The sequence below is a fragment of the Lutjanus erythropterus genome, chromosome 14 (assembly GCF_056507025.1).
Source record: "Lutjanus erythropterus isolate fLutEry1 chromosome 14, fLutEry1.hap2, whole genome shotgun sequence".
Lineage (NCBI taxonomy): Eukaryota > Metazoa > Chordata > Actinopteri > Lutjaniformes > Lutjanidae > Lutjanus > Lutjanus erythropterus.
The window spans coordinates 3,731,768-3,755,327 of NC_139330.1; the positions used below are offsets into that span (position 1 = coordinate 3,731,768).

At 40.3% G+C, this 23,560-nt stretch overlaps 2 protein-coding genes across 2 annotated transcripts in view; one reads left to right on the plus strand and one right to left on the minus strand.

Annotated features, from left to right (window-relative positions):
• Positions 1-21,017, minus strand: part of plekhh2 (pleckstrin homology domain containing, family H (with MyTH4 domain) member 2) — a 34,297-nt gene extending 13,280 nt beyond the window's left edge. Inside the window, exons 1-14 of the mRNA XM_084736169.1 lie at positions 20,870-21,017; positions 17,040-17,179; positions 6,246-6,308; positions 6,010-6,159; positions 5,573-5,656; positions 5,392-5,473; positions 5,088-5,273; positions 3,965-4,866; positions 3,163-3,238; positions 1,924-2,018; positions 1,661-1,820; positions 1,106-1,242; positions 348-461; positions 64-150 (exon numbers count right to left, since the gene is read on the minus strand). Of these exons, the coding sequence (XP_084592295.1) occupies positions 64-150; positions 348-461; positions 1,106-1,242; positions 1,661-1,820; positions 1,924-2,018; positions 3,163-3,238; positions 3,965-4,866; positions 5,088-5,273; positions 5,392-5,473; positions 5,573-5,656; positions 6,010-6,159; positions 6,246-6,308; positions 17,040-17,162 (2,259 nt within the window). The 5' untranslated portion in view covers positions 17,163-17,179; positions 20,870-21,017. The remainder of the gene's footprint in view (positions 1-63; positions 151-347; positions 462-1,105; positions 1,243-1,660; positions 1,821-1,923; positions 2,019-3,162; positions 3,239-3,964; positions 4,867-5,087; positions 5,274-5,391; positions 5,474-5,572; positions 5,657-6,009; positions 6,160-6,245; positions 6,309-17,039; positions 17,180-20,869) is intronic.
• Positions 21,018-22,533: 1,516 nt separating this feature from the next.
• thada (THADA armadillo repeat containing) overlaps positions 22,534-23,560 on the plus strand; it is a 125,559-nt gene continuing 124,532 nt past the window's right edge. The window contains exons 1-3 of the mRNA XM_084735408.1: positions 22,534-22,611; positions 23,145-23,254; positions 23,363-23,493. Of these exons, the coding sequence (XP_084591534.1) occupies positions 22,539-22,611; positions 23,145-23,254; positions 23,363-23,493 (314 nt within the window). The 5' untranslated portion in view covers positions 22,534-22,538. The remainder of the gene's footprint in view (positions 22,612-23,144; positions 23,255-23,362; positions 23,494-23,560) is intronic.

The following is a 23,560-nucleotide window of genomic DNA, read 5'->3' on the forward strand; positions in this document are numbered from 1 at the left end:
GGGTTGGGAAACAGATTGATCTTTAATTCTTCCTCTGTCTGTTGTAGATTTATCTAAATGTACCTGGAGAACCTGCTTCCCGTCTCCACGGGCGATGCTGCTGGTGGCGTTGACCTCGATCTGACCCTGAGGCTTCCTGATGACATCACTCTGTGGGAGATGAAAAAAAAAAAGATATTTCATCTCACCTGGAGTGATTTTTATCCATCTATAAATGCAGTTTCCCCCCCGCCTGCCATTGTAAATAAGATTTTATTCTTAATGACCTGTCTGATTTAATAAAAGTAAAAACATAATAATGAAACAAAAATGAGAAAGAAAAGTGTTTCAGTTTGTATAAAACCCACAGGTGATTTATAGTAGAGCAGCTCTCCGTCTTTGAGGACAAACCAGCGTCTCTTCCAGGTTTTCTTCCACGTCTTCACCATTTTCAGCAGGTATCCTGATTTCTCCATCGGTTCCTATGAGAAATTAAAAAATTATAAAGTACTTCTATATTCTTCCAAACAACTTATTAGAAATAACAAATCTCATTAAAAAACGCTACATACCTACAGTTTATCCTCATAAGGAACTTTTTTCAGGTAACTAGCTAATCTAAGTTTTTCATGTGTGAACAGTCAAATCAATCTTTGTGCCTCATCCATATTTATAAAATCAATTTTTATTTTACTAAAACACAAAGTGGAACTTTTCTACATCAGTCAAAGAGCACATTAAACAAATCAGCTTTTCTTCGTCCAGAAAGAGAGAAAGAAATTCCAATTCTCTCAACTGGGCGCATAATGATATTTGATTTTTAATAATTTAATAATTCATAGTACAATTTTAATATTTCATCATCCTAAATGTATGCAGTTTTCCCTGCTTTAGAAACGATCACATTTTCCAGGCTTTTAAAAAATATAAAGATGTATTTAAAAATAATTTTCTCTACAAGTTCCCAAGATAAACATTCAAAACTGGTAGAAACACTGCTGTGTTATTAATTTTTGTGCATTGACGACTTGAATCCTGACTTGACCTCGTCCCAGAAGACAACATGTCAGCTCGTAATCTACAGGTCAGTGATTTTACACACAGGCATGTTCACACACTGACTCACACTCTTGCCGTTGTCGCTGGCTGCAGAGCAGGTCTTTGGGAGTTTCTGCTCGGGTTCAGAGCACTCGGTGTCGGTGGAGTAGGCGTCAGGCGGGATGGCGTAGTCGCTCTCTGATGTCATCGAAGACATGGACACAGCTGGAGGAGAAGAAAAAGAACAGAATATAAAATCATGAACATCTACATCTGCTTTGTTCAGCCTCTTTGTTTTCTTTGACAGTAAATATTTACTTTTTAATTTAGATTGTGGAAGAAAATATTCAGTGAAGGCACAAAAATATTAAACTTATACTTATTAAAAAAACAAAACAAAACACAGACTCTGGAGAATGATGATCATCACATCTGTATTTCTGTAATCTTCTGTCCAAACTCAAGTGTAAATCCACTGCTGGTTGTCAGAAACACACCGTGAGTCTCTAATGCAAACCTGCAGGGATTGTTTTTGGGTCAAACGCTGCAGCAGCTGCTGTCCTCAAGGACAGTTTTCACTTCAGCTTCCAGAGGGAGTTCTCAGAAACCGGTGTGTGTGTGTGTGTGTGTGTGTGTGCTGCACCTCTCTTGAGAGAGCGCGGGCTGCCTGGGCTGCTGTCCTTGCGGGAGCTGGAGGAGGTGTGAGAGCTGCAGAGGGAGCCGTCCTCCTCTCCTGAGCTGGACGACTCCTCGGAGCTGGACGACTCGTCTGAGAACGGGCTGCTGCTCAGCAGGGTGGCTTTCTGCAAGACAGAGCGTCGAGGTCCACGGACGGTCAAACACACAGACGGAGAACGTCAGCGTCAAGAGTGCAAAATAAATGTAGGTCCTGCAGAGTGAACTCACCCCCTTCAGAGTAGTGTAAACTGGAGTAGTCATGTTTTTATAGATGAGGGACGTGTACATCACAAAGGCAGGGTAGGAGGACTGGAGGGACGGATCTGCAGCACAGAACACAGCTTCAGTTAGTTTACGCGCTCAGATCAACGTCTCTGAACAGTGTTGATAAATTAGAGATGTTCTGATACCACTTTTTATAATCCGATACAGAACACCAGTCTGATACCAGTGTGTTAAAAAAAAGAGGGAAAAAGCAGGTGATGGAGGATCGATTCAGATCCTTTATTTCAGTAAAAATATTGATGCCACAGTTTAAAAATACTCCTTAATGAGAAGAAAGTTCTGCATTGAAAATGTTACTCAAGTAAAAGTTTGAAAGTTTAATCGAGAAACTTTAAGTATTAAAAGTAAAAGTACGTCCCCATATTTCCTATCTGACTGCAACTAAAGATTATTTTCATTTTCATCTGCTGATTATTTTCTCCATTTATTGAGTTCAAACATTTTAGTATCTTCATAACGTTTGTGTTTTTTTGTCCAACAAACAGTCTAAATCTCAAAATTATTAAAAATAAATCAAAATTATTGAAATAATCCTCACATTGGAGAAGCTGGAACCGTGAAATGTTCCTGCGTGAAAAACGACTTAAATAATTATCAAAATACTTAATTATAATTATCACTTATAAATAATAATTTTCTGTCTAATTGTTTCAGCTGGACATTTTCATATGTTTTATTTGCAGACATCTTAATCATTGTATCTGTTAGGATTCTGCTCCTTCTTTTTCTTTGTCCTTAAAACTATCTGGATCTCAGAAACTGCAGCAGCTGCAGTTTCCAAACTTGGAAATCCACGACTTAGACCTCCAAAAACTGCACAGATTTTCCAGATGGTGGCGCTACAACACCAGCCTTACATTTTGGTCTATAACATGTCAATACATGAGATTTGTTCATGATTGATTAGAAGTGGACGTGACTTATTACAACATATCTACATTTCTAGACATTTCACATTCTAAACTTCAAGACAATCAAAATAAATCATCTGTACGTCCTACAGAGCTGAGTTTTCCAGCACATCCACTGAACTGTGACTAAAGTTTGCCCGTTCATTTCAGTCTATGTTTTTCAAAGTATGCTAAATCAATATATCTCCACGTCTTCATTCAGAAGCAACATCAGAGATGCCTCTGATACTGGTATCAGTATGTGGAACAACCCTGTGATAAATGATCTCACCTTTGCTTGCAGAGTCTGTGCAGGACGTCTCAGACAGTCTGATTCCTGATTTAGCCACGGCGTAGATTCGACTCTCCTGTGCAAAAAAAGAACCTTGCTAATTATCAGTCTTTATTTTAAAAACACTGTAAATTCTACTTCCACCAAAAGTTAAAGGGACAGTTCAGAATATTTGAAGTGAGGTTGTATTAGGTACTTTTCAATAGTCAGTATATTAACTACAGTAGATGACGATCAGGACGCGCGCAGTTTGAAGAAGCAGCAGGAGTAAAATAAAAAGGCCCACCTAAAAAAAAAAATCAATATCAGTTTAAGGGTACACTATATTTAGAATATTTTCACCACTTTACTTTGCTGTCAGACAGCTTTTTCTGATGGGAAAAGCTGCCGTTATGTAAACCAAATATTGCTCTCTAAAAAACCAACCAAACTCCATTGATAAAATCAGTTAATTTTCCTTTAACACAAGTTTATTGCTGCCTCAATCTGTTAACTTGTTTGTGTTATCGCCTGACATTAGTGAGTCTGAACTTACCCTAAAAAGCACTGAAGTCACACAATAACACAGCAAACCAGCAGCTCCTGTGTTCTGTGAGGTAAAATTACTGATTTCACCTCTGGAGTTTGGTTGGTTTGAAAAGAGTGATGTTTGGCTGATATAACGCGGTTTCCTATTGGAAAAGGCTATTTGACAAGATAAAGTGGTGAAAATATTGTAAATATATTGCTTTTTTTTTAGATGGACCTTTTTTCTTTGCTTGCTTCTCCAAACTGTCTCCAATCATCGTATTGATCATCTTACCCAGGAGGGCAGCCTGTGTAGAGGGGGTGTCGGAGGTTTGTTTCCAGGTGCTGAGCCGTCACAGTCCGGCCTCTCTGGGCTCATCTCTGTACCAGGTTCAGGTGGACCAGGTGAAGTCTGTAAGGATGGTAAGGTGGGCAGAGCTTGAGGAGGCGTGTCCCTGCCTGTCTCCATGCCAACCTCCTGCTCCTGGTCAAGGTCGGTCTCCTGTGGCCGCAGGGGACGCAGCATGCTGAGAGCGTTACGCGTTTGTCCGTGCGCTGCCTCGCTGCTGACTGGCGGCTGGCTCAGGTGTTTCTTGGCCAGAGCCACATTCATCAAGCCGAACCCTGCCGGGGTCCGCAGCCGGGGCTGTTTGGGTGAGGCGGGGTTGTCCCTCAGGTCCTGGGGCGGGTTGGGTCGTTTAGGGGTGAGGGCTGGTGTGAGGATGGGGCTGGGGGTGTTCGGTTCGCTGGAAGAGGACGAGGAGTCAAGTCTCTGCGACTGGAAGCGTTTGTTGAGCTCCTCGGAGGTGCAGTCCTCCAGCTTGGCCCTGTGTGCCTCCTCCTCTCCCTCCTTACACCCCCCCAGCGTCCCGTCTGACGACCCCAGCAGGCTGAAGCCGGGCCGCTCCGCTCGCTGCATGTCGTCATCGAACAGAGAGCTGCTGTCGTCCGAGGCAGTCAAGTAGGTCTCGCTGCCGGGGCGGCTGAACTCCAGACCGCCTCCTCCTCTGCCCTCGCACCCTCCTCCCCCCTCCCCCTCTGAGGCAGCGCTGGAGAGCACGGAGGAGACGCCACGAGACTCGGGTCCGCATGAGTTCTCAGCGAGGCTTTCAGAGGCGCTGTCGTCCTCCAGAGTCTGGTCGGGTCTGTGGACTTCACCGTCTGTCCCTGTGGAGGCTGCGTGCTTACTGCTCTTCTCTGTCAAAACAAACATGAAAACACATTTCTAACAGGTGAGTAATCATTGCAGTTCAAGTAAAAATGGTCAGGAATGTTCATTTGAGCACAAATGAAGTCTCTTGCGAACTGGGCTGCGATGGTTTGTGGTTTTCAAAAAGTGGGTCCCTAGAAAAAAACACTTGGGAAACCCTGCTCTGAGGTACTGATATAGACGTAACTGTTAATCTACGTGGACTCACCAGTTTTATCCCGTCCCACCGTCTCTCCCTGGGTGCTCAGGGTCCTCTGCGAAGGTGCTGGTCCGGTTCGGACCTGGGGGTTCTTCCCCCTCACCTGGAAACATCCAAACGTCAGGCTGCTGAGACGCTGGGCCTCACCTGGTCTGCACAGGACTCCTCGTCCACCACCACACTTCTGCTCAAAGGCTGCACACACACGTTTGAACAGCATTATTATTATGTGTGTGTGTGTGTGTGTGTGTGTGTTTTTACATGTTAATTTTGACATAAAAACAAGTTGCTGCAGGACATGAAAGGCTCTTACCCTGCATTTGTTTCCGTAACTCTTCAATCTGAGCCTCCTGCTGCTTGTTGGTTTCTCTTAATGCTGCGTTCTCCACCTCAAACTGAAGAACAAACATGTTTCAACACAAAACAAACTCTCAGGCAGGGAATTATCCACGGCAATGAGATACTGCAACGTTTTTCCCTCCGTCCTTATTTACCTCCGACAACTTCAGCATCACCCATTCCTTGATCTTAGCTGCTTTCTCCTCCACTGTTTTGGCATCCTGAAGCCGAATCTGTTTCTGGTGTAAGAAGACAAACAGCCATTGAATGTTCCAGGGAGAGATTTTGAAGACAGAACATAGAGGTGACTTGTTGTAATTCATTAAGGACAGGAAGTGAAGTTTTAATCAGGACAGAACAATCCTGTCTAAGATTAATGTTCACATTCCTGCTGCTTTAAGCCAGAAGTAACTGAATCTTTGAACTTTAAATCTGTGAGAGTTTGTGTTGTTTGTATTTATCTGTGAAGTCTAATCAAATGCCACATCTTCCTCTACATTCTTTTACACCTTGAAAAAAACCAGAAGAACCTCTGCTGGCTCTACATCTGTTGCTTTGATGAAATTCTTCACGTGTGTGCGTGTTTTCTTACCTGCTCCTCCAGCTGCTGCTCCAGCTGGCCGATGACGTCCTCCTTCTCCTGCACTAAAGCCTGCAGCTCCTGGCACCGCTGAAACAAACGCACCTCTGAGTCTGCGGACTGACTGTCTGGAGCTTTCAGCTTCTCCTCCATCCACTGCACCTGCAATCACACACACACGTACACATCCTGTATACACACATACACGTGATGTACGGACACATGTACACTTTTGTTTGCATCCTGACCTGCTGTTGAGCGGTGAAGGCCCGTTTTTCTGCATCGATCACCTGCGTCTCCAGCTGCTGAATCTGGGAAAAGAAGAGCACGCTGTTGTATTTAACTTGATCTCACCTTATTTTAATCTGACCTTGTTTAATTTTATCCTCCTAACAGTACGACTCTCGTCACTTGTTTGAGGTCACATGGAGGCATCGACTCCACTTAAACCAACGAACACAACAGCACCAAATAAAGACAAAGAAACAGCTGCATGAGAGAAAGAAATCTGATCTGAAATGTGAATGAGAACACCAGTCAAGATAACACTGCAGAGCTGGAGAAGAGCAGATGTTTTGCAGCTGGTGTTGAGGATTTTTGAGAATGTTTAGAATCACAGTTAGGACCCTCAGAGTTCACAGATGAATCTTACACGGACATTTACATTTTGGGCATTTAGCAACAAGTTTCAGGTTTGTATCTGCTGATTATTCTCATTTTTGATCAATCTGCAGATTATTTACACAATTAATTAACAGCAAATATTTGACACACTGTGAGAGAATAACCAGTTATGAAATATGATATAACAGTTAATCATCATAAAATGCTTCATAATGTGTTATCATTATTATTATAAAGCATTATGAATGTTTAGGAGTGCTTGTTACAGTGCAATAAGCAGATGATAATGCATTATAGACAGAGGGCGTCATATTTCAGTAGAGTCATTCCACTTTGTATCTTTAGCTCTGGTTGTGAAGGTCAGAACTTTAAAAAATGAACAACTATAAAATCCTGTAACTATAAAATGCAGAGAAGACTACAGTCCCACGAAGAAGCTGCCAAATGTTTTTGGCAGTGGGTTCATTTGTTTACAGCACCTATACTTATATCTCAGGATTTATGAGGCAGTTTTATTTCTGCAGAAGTGCAGAACAGCACCTTTAACCAGTTACATCATGATGATGAGGTGTCACATCTGTAAAGGTACAACCAGCTCTTTGTTTACTCAGATCAGAGCGGAGCATGTGGAACCTGGTAAGAGTGTGTTAAACCTGCAGCAACACTAAAGGTCACACAGCTTGGATACACAGACAGACAGACAGACAGACAGCGCACACACCGGAGGGGTGAAAAAGCCTGTGGGAGTGGAGGAGTGGAGGAGAGAGAGATGACTTTATGAGCAACATTCCTCTGAAATTCCTCAGCTCAAAGTGGCGGAAGCAGCAGAGGAACCAGTGTCTTCAGAGGAAAACTCTCTCAGACCTCAGCGGCTTCATGAAGGAAAAAATGTTGGAATGTGGATGGAAATTCTCGGCGTAGCAACTCTACAACCGCCGTGGTTACAATATTCTGCTACATGTGCACAAACACACGTACAAATTAGATTGGAGGAAACTTTTAACAATCCCTGCGGGGAAGTCGGGCTGACTCACCGGAGAATCGGATGGAGCTAAGAATAGGACCGAAGATTATGAAGGAAGTAAACAGACGTTCACCTTCCTCTTCACCTTCGTCAGTCACAGATTCACAGGTTAATGCAACACCAGTCAACACCAATCACCACCAGTTTCTACCAACCACCACCAGCCACCACCAATCACCATCAATAACCATCAATCACCACCAATCATCATCTCTGCAGCACCACAATAATTTTACAAACAAAAACACTGACAAATTTTCTCATTAACAAGTTAAAAATCACTAAAAATTAAAACCCTGTAGTGACAATCCACTGTCACAACAACCTCAATTTTAGTTCACAGGTTTACCACAACTACCGACAGCATGCAAAAACATTTTATAGTGAACATTACTGAAGAAAAACTGTACAAGACTTTTGTAAATGAAGGATTTTAAAGATTTCCCAGATACACTGCATTATTAAAAACAACAACACACACAGTTCCATTCAGCTTTTTAACATTTCACCACCTTTATCCTGAATGTAACTCCCTTTTCCTGGTAAAGTGACTTAGTGAAATGTTTTACAAGTGGAAAATGACCGTCAGCCAACGCACTCATGTCAAATGTGCTGTGATGTTTCCAGATACTCAGTGTCCACGGTGGTTCTGTTAGATGCACTGTAGAAATCAACAAATTAGAGCTCAGATTAGTTCATGCAGCTGCCGTTCTGTGTCATAACTGTGCGTAAACTACCGTGAAGGAGCGACTACCAACTGTATGCAGCTGCAGCCGGTGGAGACTGGCATGGCCGCGCTCCAGTTTTCCTCTGCTGCTTCTGTTAACCACCGGAGATCAGAAAGAAGTGGACCCAGCTCAGTCCAAAAAAGCTGCCACACCCTGCCGGAGCCACTCAGTGTTTCCACTGTACAACGGTCTCTGGACCAAAGTGGAAGAAAGGCCTTCATGCAGCCACCGTTTGGTTCCACTTGACATTTCAGTGAGATTGTGGAGAATCTGATTCTGTGGACGAGATTTTATGAGATTATGTCACTGTTTGTCCACGCTAGGCCTGGAAATGACCGTTACACACCTCCTGTGGGTGTATTTATGTCAGGAGAACGAGAATATTTTCACATCTGGAGATACTGCGACCAATTTATCCTTTAAAAAAAACTGCAGCGACGTGACAAATATCACAAAAACAGACGTGTGAATTTTCTGCATGAATTCTCTTCATCTATTTCTGTCGTTATTTTGATCTTACAGACTACAGAAACACACGTCAAAGGTTAAAGGGACAGTTCACCCCCAAAATCAAAAATACATATTCTTCCTCTGGCGTGCAGCAACATCTTGAGAAGGCCAATATCTCCATAACTCTTCCACTCACACCAAAACTATGTAGATGGATAAACAGCACTACAGATAGGTGCAGTGAATGTAGTACATTTGCCACTTGTGCACATCTCCCAGTTAAGACTCGAGAGGACAGACAATTTAAGCACATCACCAAACCTTAGAGGACACAAATATGCAGTCATGACACGCCGTACTCTGATTGGCTAGTGCTGATTAATTTGGATAAGAATATCAGGGTAAGCCAATCAGAGGCAGAGCAGGGCGGGACATGACTTTGCCCTCCTGGGGATAAAATGTGGTATCTGTCAAGATAAAACTGCACAATTTAGAGTTGCTTTTCACTGTGACCAGTCTGTGCAATAATCCTGCTGTTTAATCAGATTCAACTCACGAAAAATGGGAGCAAAAACAAAAAGTGTTAAGAATATTTTGGATTTTTGGGGTGAACTGTCCCTTTAATATATATATCTCACACACACACACACACACACACAGACACACACACACACACACACACACACACACACACACACACACACACACACACACACACACTTTATATAGATCTTCTGCTGCACCACAAACAACAAACCACATATGCCTCTCTCAAACAAATATAGCATCTGGCAGAGAACAGCATGTTAATTACAGAGCATATATATGAGGCTGGAGCTGCACACACACACACACACACACACACACACACACACACACACACACACACACACACACACACACACACAGCAGACATAACAACATATAAAAACCCATAAACATACGTCTGGTGATGATGATATTCTCCTGTGTTTCAGACCATGTGTGCAACTGTTTTCTTCATTCTGTATGTTATATATAGGACAAGTGTGTGTGTGTGTGTGTGTGTGTGTGTGTGTGTGTGTGTGTGTGTGTGTCACATCCTGTGCAGCTCAGTTGGGATGACCAATGTGAGGTTAAGGTTTACACTGTGGTAACTCCAAGAGCTTCAGCCTCAGTCTGTGACACACTCACACAAACTCTGACCGCTCCTGCTGCTTCACTGCATCATCAAACTGGTGCAAACTGGAGCTTGAGATCTGTGCAAGAACCTGACGGGACCTGACGGGACCTGACGGGACCTGACGGGACCTGATGGGACCTGACGGGACCCGGTGGGACCTGATGGGTTGGGCTGTATTTCTCATATATTTCAAAATAGGATTTTAGTGTGAAACCAGTGAAGCTTAAAAATCCAACATTCCTGAGTTAAGGGGAGATTTAACGTGTAGTTATTTTACTCCTGCAAGTCCAGAGTGACCCGTCACCTTGTGCTCACTGACCTCCTGCTGCTATGAGCTCATCGTGTTAACATCCAGACCCCTGCTGCTGCTGCTGCTGTTTTTTTCTTTTTTCTTTTTTCTCCGCTGTGGCTCCCACCGCTTCGGCCAGAGCTTGTTGTTTTAGAGCTGTGCGGAGGCGCGCAGACGTCACTGCAAAATCCCCCTAATATCTCAGTGCGGAGGTGGCTAATAAAAGGATGGAGAAGTCACTTTGACCCGGGATTTCCCTCTGCTGTAGAGGCCTTCTGTGCTGTTGGTGTCCATTTATTTACATTTACAGACTGAGTGCAGCCTGTACGGCCGCTCAATGTCAAAAATCACAACCATAATTATTTTGATTGATAATTGATTATTAAACATGATTATTCATTGATTTGAGAACATTATATGGGTTTCTTGAACTTATTTAACACAATGGGCCTCATGTGTTCTTATCTCTTATGTTTCTTTCGTACGTACGCGTCACGTCAGATTCGATGTATGTATATAATGTCCGTTCCCATGATGCTCTATCATGTCCCATAAGTTGTTGCACCAAACTTTGGGCTGACCCATTTCTTACAAAGATTTTTTGCACAATTCGAGAATTGATAAAAATCTCTCCAAAATACCACATTAAAACACGAGGATCAAAAACTTTTGACATTTAGAGATTTCTGAAAGTGTTGCATTTTGCAGAGATTGGATTGCGAACACTTCTGTTCTGAAAACTGATCAGAGACCAACTTATTGTCATTATATGTAGGACAGACACTCGTCCTCTGAATGATGCAGGTCTCTAGTTTGTTTGCGAAGTTTCATGAGGCTGTGATTACACTGGAGGTCACTGTAGGTTATTTTATACAGTGAAGATAAATTTCAAAAAATGGCATCACTACGATGAAAAGGCCACTATGGAGGCTGACATCATCAGACAGGAATACAGCTGGGTTCATTATAAACACAAGCGTCTGGCCCAGTTTATGTAACTCAAATACTGTTCAGGGACCTCAGTTTGCAGAAATGTTCAGACAGAAAAGGCAAAAAAAAATAAAACCAAAGCTGCTTGTGATTAGCATGATGTGGGCATGTGTGTAAAGATGAGACTCCTGGATACCACAGAACACATTTTCAGTCCTGTATCTTGAGTTGAGAGGTTAACAGACCCCCTTGAAAATTTCCATGCCAGTTTGTTCCATAACATGGTTGGTACCTCAGGTCTACCAGTATCTTCACCTCAGCACCACAGCCTCTGATAGAGAGGACATCTCTGCAGAGTTAAAGAGGTGAACACACTGAAACTAAACCATCTGCATTAAAATAAAGTAAGATTATCTGTGCTTCTTAAGAGGGAAATAAGATTTGGCTTAATCAAATGCGACTAAATTACTTAAAATATAAATGTTAATTATTGGAAATAATTTTGAATTGTAACTGATTGGGTGAGGGGAAAATGAATGAACAAGAATCTGGGTTAACTAAGTTGGCAAATAGCTGAAGTCCTCGAAAGCGTGTGAGAGTGGATGGAGAGGAAAAAGAAAGAGAGAAAAAAAATGAAGCCTTGTGTAAAGAGTGAGCTGCCCAGGGGAGGAAATACCCAGTTTAGGAAATGTGTGTGTGTGTGTGTGTGTGTGTGTGTGTGTGTGTGTGTGTGTGTTTGTATGCAGGTCAAGTCAAATTCATTTCTAAACTGTTTTTTTCTAACAGATTTTGCACAAAAGTGTAAACTTGTTATACGTGTGTGTGTGTGTGTGTGTGTGTGTGTGTGTGTGTGTGCAGCAGCTGTTTGGGAGGGACGTTAGTTTTGGCCAGTGGGGCCTCCAGCTGTAACAGAGGGCCACACATCTCATGATGGAGACAAAGAGGCTGTGTGTGTTACACTTTCTGTCAACACACACACACACACACACTCAGTGTCTCTGCCTGTGTGTCTCCCTGAGAAAAAATGTGAATCTCACCCCCCTGTGTCTCTATTTGCACTTTGTTTAATCCGTGCCTTGTTATCGGTTTACCCAAACTAATCATCCGTCATTCCTAAACCGAACCAACCCAACCAAAAAGACGAGTACCAGCCAATCAGAGGCAGAGCAGGGCGGGTCATGACTTTGTCCTCATGGGAAAAAATGTGGCATCTGTAGCCCTGTGTCAAACAGCTATAATTCAGTGTCTAATAAATGTCTTTCTTCCAAGATTAAACTGCACATCTGCACAGTTTATAGTGTCATTTTATCGCGAACAATCCAAGACACACCTGTGCAATAATCCCACTGGTTCATCTGCATGTTGATATGCAGCAAGTGCTCAATAAGGGAGACAGGAAACTGAAGCAAAACAAAACATTTCCATTTCTACTTTTGTTTGTTGAGTTCACTTTGGTGACAACAAGTAAAATATAGATTACTGTCATACATTTCCTTTAAGAGGGAAAGTACACCCATCAGACCACACACAGACGTACTGTATATCCATACTGTACAATGCAGTAGACACACACCAAAACCACACGGGGTGGAGCAGCATACTGTGGTTTGGTCTTTCGTTTGGAGAGAAACAAAACTTCCTCCTCTGTGTAGGTGGAGATCACCGCCCATATGAACCAATCATGTACGAAATCAGACATGATGTTACAATCAGCGGGTCCAAAAATAGAGTTACGGACGTCACCCGGAGGTCAAACTGTTACTATGCCTGTGAACTCTTTCAGTCATGGCTTAATTTTGAATTACGTTGCATCAAACCTTTAAACTAGATTAATCATTTTTACTTTAAAACCGGATTAAATTTAATTCTCTTGCACCAAAACTTTAAACTCCACCTTTTTGAGATGGAGTTGATAATTCAGCCAAAAAATTAAAGCTGAGCAATGCAAGTATGCTAACTAGGCTAACTAACTTTTTAGCTAGCTAGCAAATGATGCACCAGTTTTATTTATTTATATTTTTATTTATCTTATTTATTGCTTGCTAGCAAACAATGTAAAGTTTTTTTTGCTTAGCTAGTTTGCAAACAATGTAACATTTCTTTAACCTTTTAGCTAGCTAGCAAACAATATAATGTTTTGTTAAAGAATACAGAGCAGAGAAAATTATAATCTTGCCCCCTCTTTTATACTTAACAGCACTCAAATTTATTTTTTATTTATTCATTTATTTTAATTATTTAGATTAGTTCTGGTTACATCTAAATTGAGATTATTTTTAATTTATGCAACAGAGCTCTGCCAAATTTTAAAACCAGGTTTTGCTGAGTTCTGATTAACTTGGACTGAATTAATCTTCGCGGGTGTGATCCAGTCTTAGATGCACACAAACATCCACGTTCATCTGTAGCTGCCTCGTCACCGTGACGTAGATGTTGACGGCTAACTTTGACTTATTCAGACTTTTTCCTGCCCTCCAAACAAACGGTGCTTTTCTTCACGCGTGTTCCTCTCATTTGCTCGTGTTTATGTTTTTATATGTACAGCTCTGTGCTTGTATGCCGGCCCTGTGTTTCTTGTTTTTGAGCTGAGTTTATCCCACTATATTTGCACTTGGTATTAATTTTATGGAACATATTTGACAATTAACAACTCTAGTTTTAGAGTGTTGGTGAACATATAGAGACATATGAGTCCTAACTGTAACTATATTTGGTATTAAACCTGCAGGTCAGCAGCACCGAGTGTCGCAGCGTCTAGAGAAAGAGGCTTTGTGAGCTGGCTGTCTGGCGGCGGATGGGGCGATGGGGTCGGGGGTGGATGGAGTTCAGGGGGAGGTTGGCCACAGAGCGCCAGTTGTGGAATTCCAGGAATGGAAGTCGAGCTGAAGTTTGGATCTGAACGGGGAATTGACTGCAGAAGTGATAGAGCATTTTTCTGAGCGTATGGAAGCTGAGGAGGAGGAGGAGGAGGAGGAGGAGGAGGAGGAGGAGGAGGGTCACGTGCGTGTTTGTGTGTGTGTGCGCGCGCGCGTGTGTGTGAGGCTACCTCAGGCCAAGACAGGCCAAACTACAGAATGGGTCAGAGCGCTAAACATCTTGAAATAAAAGTGTCTTTTCCTCCAAACTTTCTATGTCATCTAAGTGTACAGTTTATTCTCATATTGTATTTCAGAGAGTTTTGGAGAATTTTCCCTCTCACATAATTTGTCATGAATGAAAAATAATAATATAATAAGAAAGCTTTTCTTAAGCTTTCCTATGTTAATTTATTTAAAAAAAAAAATACATTTCTAGTCCAAGTCTCCTAAAGCCCCAACATGCTATTTGCACACTGTCACAACACACACACACACACACACACACACACACACACACACACAGCTCAGACAGTGTGCACGTGAATGTGGCTCCAAGCTAAAGATCTACAGTGAAGATTCAGGCTAAAATGGTGTAAATAACATTTTTAAAAGTCTTCTTGACATGTTGGGGCTCTAGGAGACTTGGATTACACGAGATGAGCAGCATGGAAATGTTTTGTCTTTTTATTCTGTTGTTTTTTATGTTTGAAAACTGGTCACCATTCACTTCCATTGTTTGGGAGATTCTGCAACAGTTTTGTGGACTAAAAAAACTAAACCTGACTTTTGATCAGCGTGAGGGTGAATAAATAATGACTGAATTTTTTATTTTTGGCTGAACTATCTGGCAAAAGGAGAGAGAGGGAGAACTAGCCTTTAGCTAACTAAATGTCTTTAAATCTTTATTTTTTTTATATTAATGGAATGGAATTAATCATAAATAAAAGATATTGAATATTTGTGGAGCAAAAGTTATTTTTGTCAGTATTATTTTGGTCCTTGAGAAAAACTGTGAACTCTGGTTGAACTCTGGATCCTTGGGAAGTAAATCAGTGATCATCTGAAGGATTACTGCTATTCTTCATCAGATTTACAACAAAAACAACCAGTGTAATACAGCCTGAAGGCTATGAGGTAAAGAAGAAAGAAGTGTTTTTAGTCTAAATTTAAACTGGCACATAATACAGACAAGGCAACTAATCTCTAATCTATTGAAGTAAGACTGAGTAAAGAGGAAAAAGTAAACTGGTGAATTTAAGGTGAATTATGTAACATTATAGGCTGGGTTTAAAGGTGTTTTTGTTTTAAATATAGTTAAATTCAACCTGTCAGATAGGATGGATAATGTGCTATACTGTGGCTGTGAAAAGCCACCGAAGTCAGTCTTTCTTCCAAGTCTCTCCAGGAGTTTGTTTTGCTGTCCAGCTGAGCTTACTTTGACTCTGTAATTGACTGGAGCTGGGTCAATCCCATCATGCAGTGCGTGGCGGAGCCCTGTGGTCAGACTGCTGTTTACATTAGAGCTCTAATCAGCCTCCCTGGAGAGCGGCTTCAGATCTAGGCCACTGAACAGTTTGGGCCGGCCCAGCTGGGAGGGAGGGACGGCCGGCTCTGTACCCACCAGACACACCACAGCTCTCCGTCCTCCTCTAACTTATGAGGACCACATGTTGACAACTTTTTTTTTTAGTTTGAACAAAGTATTTGGTGCAGTGTCCAAATCTTCAGATCACCTGTCTCTATAAAGGTTTGAACAAGCTGAAGTGGTACCAGCACGGAGGCTTAACTACGCACTGCAAATGTGGCTCTCTCCAAACAAACCAAACTCCATTGATGAAATCAGTCATTTTACTTCACAGAACACAGGAGTCGCTGGTCTACTGCTGCCTCGCTCTGTTAGTTTGTTTAAGTTACTGTGTGACTTTAAGTAATCTGAACTATAATTTTAAAATACCAAAATTACATAAAAACTCAAACAAACCAACCAATTGATGCAACTGTAGACCAGCAACCCTCATTTTCTGGAAGGTAAAATTACTGATTTTGCCAATGGAGTTTGGTTTGGTTTGGACAGAACGATATCTGTCTTATATAATGATGGTTTCCCATCAGAAAAGGCAATTGTATAACAGGTGTTGATGTCTCTCTATGATGCTGGTCAGAGCGTGGATTCACCCGGAGAAAAAGCTGCAGAGAGCCTCGCCGTGAACATCTGAAGTGTGGGAGTATTTTAGACAGAGATGCAACAGTTTGGCTCTTTTTACCTCCGCAAACCGGACATGTCCCATCAGGAGAGAGCAGCAGTGGAAAGTTATTTAGTACATTTACCCAAGTACTGTACTTACAAGTACAGTTTTGTACTACTTAACTTCCATTTTATGCTACTTTATATTTCTTCTCTATACTTAATTTCAGACTCCACTGCATTAATTTGACAACATCAGTTACTTTGCAGACTCAAGTCAATTAATAAACCATGATGCATTATTATGGATTAAGCTACCTGGTAGTAAAAGTAGTTTAAATTAGTTCCATCTGCAACATTATACATTACATTAATGCATCACTTGTATGATCCAGTAATATACAGTATGTTATTCTGAAATGGGCCATTCTGCACTTACTAAAGATTTTAAATACATTCAAAATCTTAAATAGCATCACTGAGGAGAGAATTTTTCAAGTAAAAGATCTGAGGATTTCTTTCACCTCTGGATGTGAGTATAATCTGGATCATCAGTAAATCATTTTTTTCATTTTCAGCAAAAAAGACTTTTACTTTCTTCTTCTTCTCTTACATTTCTCTTTCAAGTCCATAATCTGCACAGGTGTTTTTGTTTCTAGTGCTATAATATCAGCCTGTAGCTAAAAAGAAATCCTTCTCGCTCTCTTCTGTTCTGTTCTTTTAGTCAACACGTTTTAATTGTCTGTCACATGACACCACCTGTTAATAAAAACACCACAGATTTAAGTTTACCTTGTCGGCGGTGAGTTCTCGAATCTTGATGATTTGCACTCTGAACTTCATGAGCAGCGCCTCCAGGACCATACACTTCTCCTTCCAGTCCTCCTGGCTCATGGCCTCCTCCCCCTCCGCCATACCGCCTGCCTGACCCTCTGGAAAACACACACACACACGCACACACACACACACACACACACACACACAGCAGTGAGAGGCCGACAGTGTGTAAGTAACAATACAGAGATCCTGCTATATGTCTCCAGTGGGAAAATCTAGTTATCATTTCCTGGTGAGGAGGTGAGGGATCAGAGTCGGGTAGAAGCAGCTCTTGGTGAAGCTGGTTGGGATGCGGCTGACTGCTGGTGCAGGGATCACACTTAATTTACAAAAGATGGACTTCTGAAGGACAATGAATTGAATTAATGATCATTTTTGTGTAACTATTAAACATCTTCAGGTCTTCAGGTTGAACAGCACTGAAACTCGAGGCGTACTTCTGTTCATAGGTGTAATTTATGTCAGGATGCTGTGGACATGTTCCTACCACTTTTCTGATTACCTAAAACTGTCTCCACCACTAATTCACACTAACTCACCAAAGGGTTAACTAACATTAACAGATAACAGATGTGAGTGGTTGTCTGTCTATGTGTCAGCCCTGTGATGCATCACGATCGCAATATCTGAGATATGATCTTTCTGTCATATCATGCAGCCCTAAATCAATTAATCTTTACCTGCTCATCAGGAATGGAAAACAGATTTGTGTTTTTGGAAGTCAAATGACCATTTTTTTTTTTAGTGCACCACATCTCTCTGACCAAAATACACACAAACACATCCAGAACAAAAAAAACAGAAGAAGAAGAAAAACACAGACAGAGGGTTTGTTGTTGCCACCAGCCAACACCTGAAATATTCCAGGGTCAAACCCAGCTGGACCAGTGTGGACAGTGAGCGTATCACCTCTGAGCCAACAGAAAAACACTGCCGCCGCTCCCAAAAAAAAAACACCTCAACACCCTGCCTGGCTGGGACGGACTCGCATCACGTTTTCCAGCTCTATCGTAGGAAAACAGGCGGCGAATAAATACAGAGAGCGAGAGAGAGAGAGAGAAGAGAGATGAGAGAGACAGATGAGATAGAAAGTCTGGGTTTCTCTTCCAAGTAATAACCTCTCATTACCAGCCCTGGCCTCATCACAAAGAGACTGCAAACATGTGTGGAGGGAGGCCATAAACTGGTTTCCACAGCAGGATTATTTCTGTCGCCTGTTTGCTGTGGTAAACACTGACGAAGGCGGGCAAAAAAAAAAAAGAGCTCTCCTCCCACAAAACAAAACAACGTAAATAACTACGGCTGATGGATTTCATGTGACGCACTGCCAGTGAATTTATTCTTTTGTTTCCATTTCAAAAAGGACTGCGAGGACATTGAGGCATTTAATCATTTTTATCCGTCCCTCCAGGAAGCTGTGATCGCAACAATTCCTGCAAATTCAACCAATCCCAGTGAATTCTGTGCAACTTTGCAATTTTGTCCAAACTCCGCAACTTTTCTGTAAATTTGTTTGATCATCTTTGGTTCCCACGAGTTCCACCAATCACAGCAGTCAACCACGCAGACATCACGCGTGTACATCTCAAAGAATCCCCTCAATGTATTGATTTATTGATTACTAATTGATATTTTTGATATTTTTCCATTTTACTCATTAATCGTTGCAGCTCTAGTCAAGATAATATAAAGTGATGCAGACATGTTGGTATAAATGGTCGGGAACATTCATTTTGTTTTTAATTTTCATTTTTAACACGTGGGACCCTGAAAAAAAAGTTTGTGAAACACTGGCAGACACAAAGACTTAAGAAAACATCTTTGTAGGGCTGCAACAAATAATTTTTTTTATTTGTTATTTACATTAATGTATATATGGACATATAAGTTTTGTATATTGTCCTGCACAGGTACTTATGTGTACATGCACAGTATACTATGAATTAATTCAAGTTTAATTATTTTAAATCTGTATATATATGCACTTTTTTCTATCAACATGAACTGTTTAATATCCCAGATCATATCGCAAATGCAACGTCAGTCAAAATGATCATAATTAGACATATTTTCAAAATCGTTTTATTAAGTATGATGAAAATAAGTAATAACAAAGTAGATTTTCAGAAATATTGTCTTTTCTTGCAGTACTTGAACACTGAAGTGGCCCCAAGCCTCTTTAAGTTTGAGGCCCCCTGTCGAAGGACACTGAAAAAAATCCTGATAATATTATTTTTTATAAAACTAATAGTGCTTTGTCATAGTTACCTTATGGAGGGTGTTTTTATGTGTCATGATTTGCTGGAAAAGCACCTTTGAGTTGCTCTTTTGAGAAATTACTTTAGTCATATTTTCTTGGAAGTACAAGTTTAATTTAATTATCTCCAGTGAGGATATTAGTCATTTCCTAAAGTTGAGCACAGATATAATTTATCTGCATGTTCATCTATTCCCTGTTATCCAGGCGTCATTCTGCAGCGAGGATGTGGTTGGTGGAAAACATTAAAGGCCATTTAACCCCTGACCCCTGACTCTGAGTTTCTTTTTGTCTGTGATTATCTCTCTGTCTGACTTCCTGTTGAGTAAAGTAACGGGACAGTGGAGCAGAATTTGCTGTCTGAGTGCTTCTCTGTGTTCAGGTCTGTATCCAGCCATTCAAAACTGGAAGATCCCCATTACTCACTGGTTTAAATGGGCGAGTTACTATGGGAGAAAATCCACCTCTCACTGGAAAATAAAATAATGAACTAACAACATGGCAATCTAATAGTTATTTTAAGTTTTCATTCTCTTTTCCTTCAAAGAATTCCCCAGAATTACATCATGGACTTAAAATAGTAAACAGTGAGTCCATCAAAAATGTAACTTTAAGTTGTTTGTTGTCCTTTAAAGTAAATTTAAAGACTAATCGACTATAACACATCGCTGTTCATGTACGTAGCCGATTTTGACAAGACAAAGCTGAATACAAAGATACAAGCAGCACTTTCTCTGCTTCAAAACTATGTGATGTAAAAACAGATTTTATAATGATATATAATATAACTTCCTTAAACTAATGACTTTGTATCTCAGAGTCATTATTTTGATAAAGTTATTTGTTATTTTAGGATACTAAGTTATTATTTTGGGACATTAACTCAATATTTTGAGAAATGCTAAGTTGTTCTTTTGAGATACGTCATTATTTTGACATATTAAGTCATTATTGTGACATATTAAGTCATTATTCTGACATACTATGTCCTTATTTAGAGATACGTCATTTTTTGGCATATTAAATCAATATTCTGGTAAACCAAGTCATTACTCTGACATACTAAGCCATTATTTTGACAAATTAAGTCATTATTTTGAGATATGTCATCATGTTGACATAGTTAGCTTTTATTCTGAGATATTAAGTCATTATTCTGACATACTAAGTTATTATTTAGATAAAGTTTTCTCATTAACATGATTTTATGTTGGCGGAAACAGACCAGTGAATTTAAGTAATGGCAAACAGTAAAGACTTCTGTATTCATAAATTCATAATCAGAAATGTTCTCAAATAAATCACCACTTCCACATCAGTTTGATCAAACCACCTGAGAAAACTGTTGTTCAGCAAAGTTTCCGTGTTTCTTTGTCTTTCAAGTGAATGAAAAGATCGTCTCAACCATTCTTACTATAAAAAGACCTCAAACCAGCTGAAACAGCGTCATTTAGCTACACAGACAACTCCAACGTTTCCCATTTAATTAAAAGAAAACTGCAATTTTCGTCAAAGTTTCTCAACTTACCCTTGAAGATATTTGACGGATAGAAACTAAATGAGGGACTTCACGCCATGTTGACTCCAGCGTCTGTACATTTCTTATTATTCCTGAGGAGAAAATCCTAATTCATGAGTGAAAACGCTGTTATTTCTCTCTTTCCTGAAGGATTTCATTTCAGCTCTCAGGCAGAAGTTGGAGACTGGCTGGATTTAGAGGGCGTGGTTTCACACGAGAGGTCCAATCACATAACTCGGTGGGCGTTTCTCCGCGCTACAGAGCCGTTCAGTCTGTCTTTGATTGACGGACGGTTTTCACCAATCAGAAGCCGGAGCGCTACTTCATGACCAGACGTCTTTTGAGGGCGGGCTGTAAGATTTGTAGGAAGTGACGTTACACATGTGTAGCATGGACAGTCGGTGCATCAAACTCGCGGCAATAACACAGGAAGTAAGTCTATTCCTATCTACAAATTATTTATTTCATTTTGTTAATAAAAGATGTTCAAACAAACTCATTCGATCTACTCCTACTAATAAATGATTTATATCATGCCCAACCACCTAGAAATATATTATATTATAATATGATATTAATAGAATAAATAATTAAAATAATAAACAATCAATAAAGGATTAATAATGATAAATAATACAACGATAAGTTTATTTATATTAAATATTGAATAATGATAAAATAAAAATTTACATCAATCAACAGTATCCAAATTGAGAACACAATTCACCAAATACCTAGTTCCACCCAAAACAAACAAAAGAAATTCAGTATAAAATAATGACTGATTTTTACCTTTCCAATGAATTTTTAAGATTAAGACTAGGTTTTGAGGCTAATGTACATGTTTTCTGTAATGAAATTTTGTTCAGTCATTAGTTTTTATGCTGTGTGCCAGAAAAAAACTATAAATCTGTCAAGGAATAAAAATAAGTAAATATGGAAGTATGTGGAAATATAAAGAGGAACAAATAAAAAAATAATTAAGTAAATAAAAATGTGGGTTAATTTAACTTCTCATAGTTGACCCTTCAACAAATAGAAGAAGCAAACGGCAAAAGCAAAACAATTTAATTAATTTATTTATTCTTTTATTTCTATTTAGATTTGTTGTATTTATTTTCTTATTCTTTCACAGATTAATTCTTTTTCTTTTTTTAATAACACCACTACTTAATACATTTTGCACAAAATACTGCCTTTTAAATACAAATCAAAGAAGAGAAGTAGCAACTAAGAAAGCTGTGAATGGCATTTTATTTTGTTACTGGGCATGGCGGTAAAAGCAATTTTATTCTGAAAAATCAGAACCGGAAGTGGCAGCTCTTTACGCTCGCGCTTGACGGCGGTTACAGCCACCAAAGCAGAAGAGCTGCAAGTAAACCACATGCTGATGAACTGAGGTGACTGTTACTTACATTTAACTTTAAATTTAGTTGAGTTATTTGACTCTTTGTGAGCGGTTAGTTGTTTTATTGTTTCGTTGTTAGCTGAGCCTGTTTAGCCTTTTAATTCTGGACCTAGAGTCAGTCCCAGACAGCTAGCAAGAGTTAGCTAACAGTAGTTCTAGTAGAAGGACTTTCAGCCAAGATGAAACGACATATGCAGAAAAACTAGAAAGTGTGTGTGTGTATTAATTATTAGTCTAACTATTGTTGTGCTCCTCACACAGGGCAGAGTCATGGTGGTGAAAAAAAAGACAGCCAAAGTTGAGGCTGTGGTTTTGGATGAGGAGAACCTGCTGAAACTGATAGGTAAGTTAATATGTTCAAACTACTGATGAGCAAACTAGCTATAGGTATAATAACAAAACAAAGAGGTGTAGTTAATCCTGCTGATGCTGCTCCTCCAGAGATATTCAGTATTAACCTTTTCCCTCAGTGTCCCACAACTGTCCTGAATTCTAGCTCTGGGCAATATAGCTAGCTTGAACAGTATGGTAAGTCAGAAAATTACATAACTTAAAGGCTGTAATTCAGTCTTTAAAACCAGGAAAAGACAACACTTATGACATATCATGATATAACGATATCCAAAAGCCATATTGCCCAGCTCTAGTTTTAGTTTTTGTCTGAAGCACTGTCTCTTGTTTGTTTCTAACATTTTGATCAAGAAATGCATCACTGTTTCTGACTGATTTGATTCATTAATAAATAATTGTTTGATTGATAAGTTTCTCTCCTTACAAGAGACATCATATCTTTGTATACCAGATGTTATTTTTCCTTAATTTCAAGCACTAGTTTGTCATAGTGTTTCATGTTTTGCGATGTGTGATCTTTCCCAGCATCCCTCTCTGTGGACGGAGGAGAGGATGGACTCAGGCAGCTGGCCCACACTCTGCAGTCCTGTTTGGAGCTGACAGAGCCAGTGCAGCAGATCCAGCTGGTTAAAAAGGTTGGTGTTGGGAGCAGTGTGTCCACCGTGCATCATGTTTTCATAATTTAACAAGCTGCGTGGAGTGCTGTCATACAGAATGTGACCACTGTGTCCATACTGCTCCAGGCAGGGTCCCAGCTGGAGGCGTTGAGTGAAGAGCAGCCGGATGGACCTCTTCTTGAGGCTTGTCTTCACACCTTGTCTCTGGTCTACACCTCCCTGCAGGCCAAGAACCCCTTAAGAAGAGCCATCGCCAGGTACATATCTAAATTTTAATACCTTTTAAAATACTTAAACTCCATCATCAATCCGTGGACCACTGAT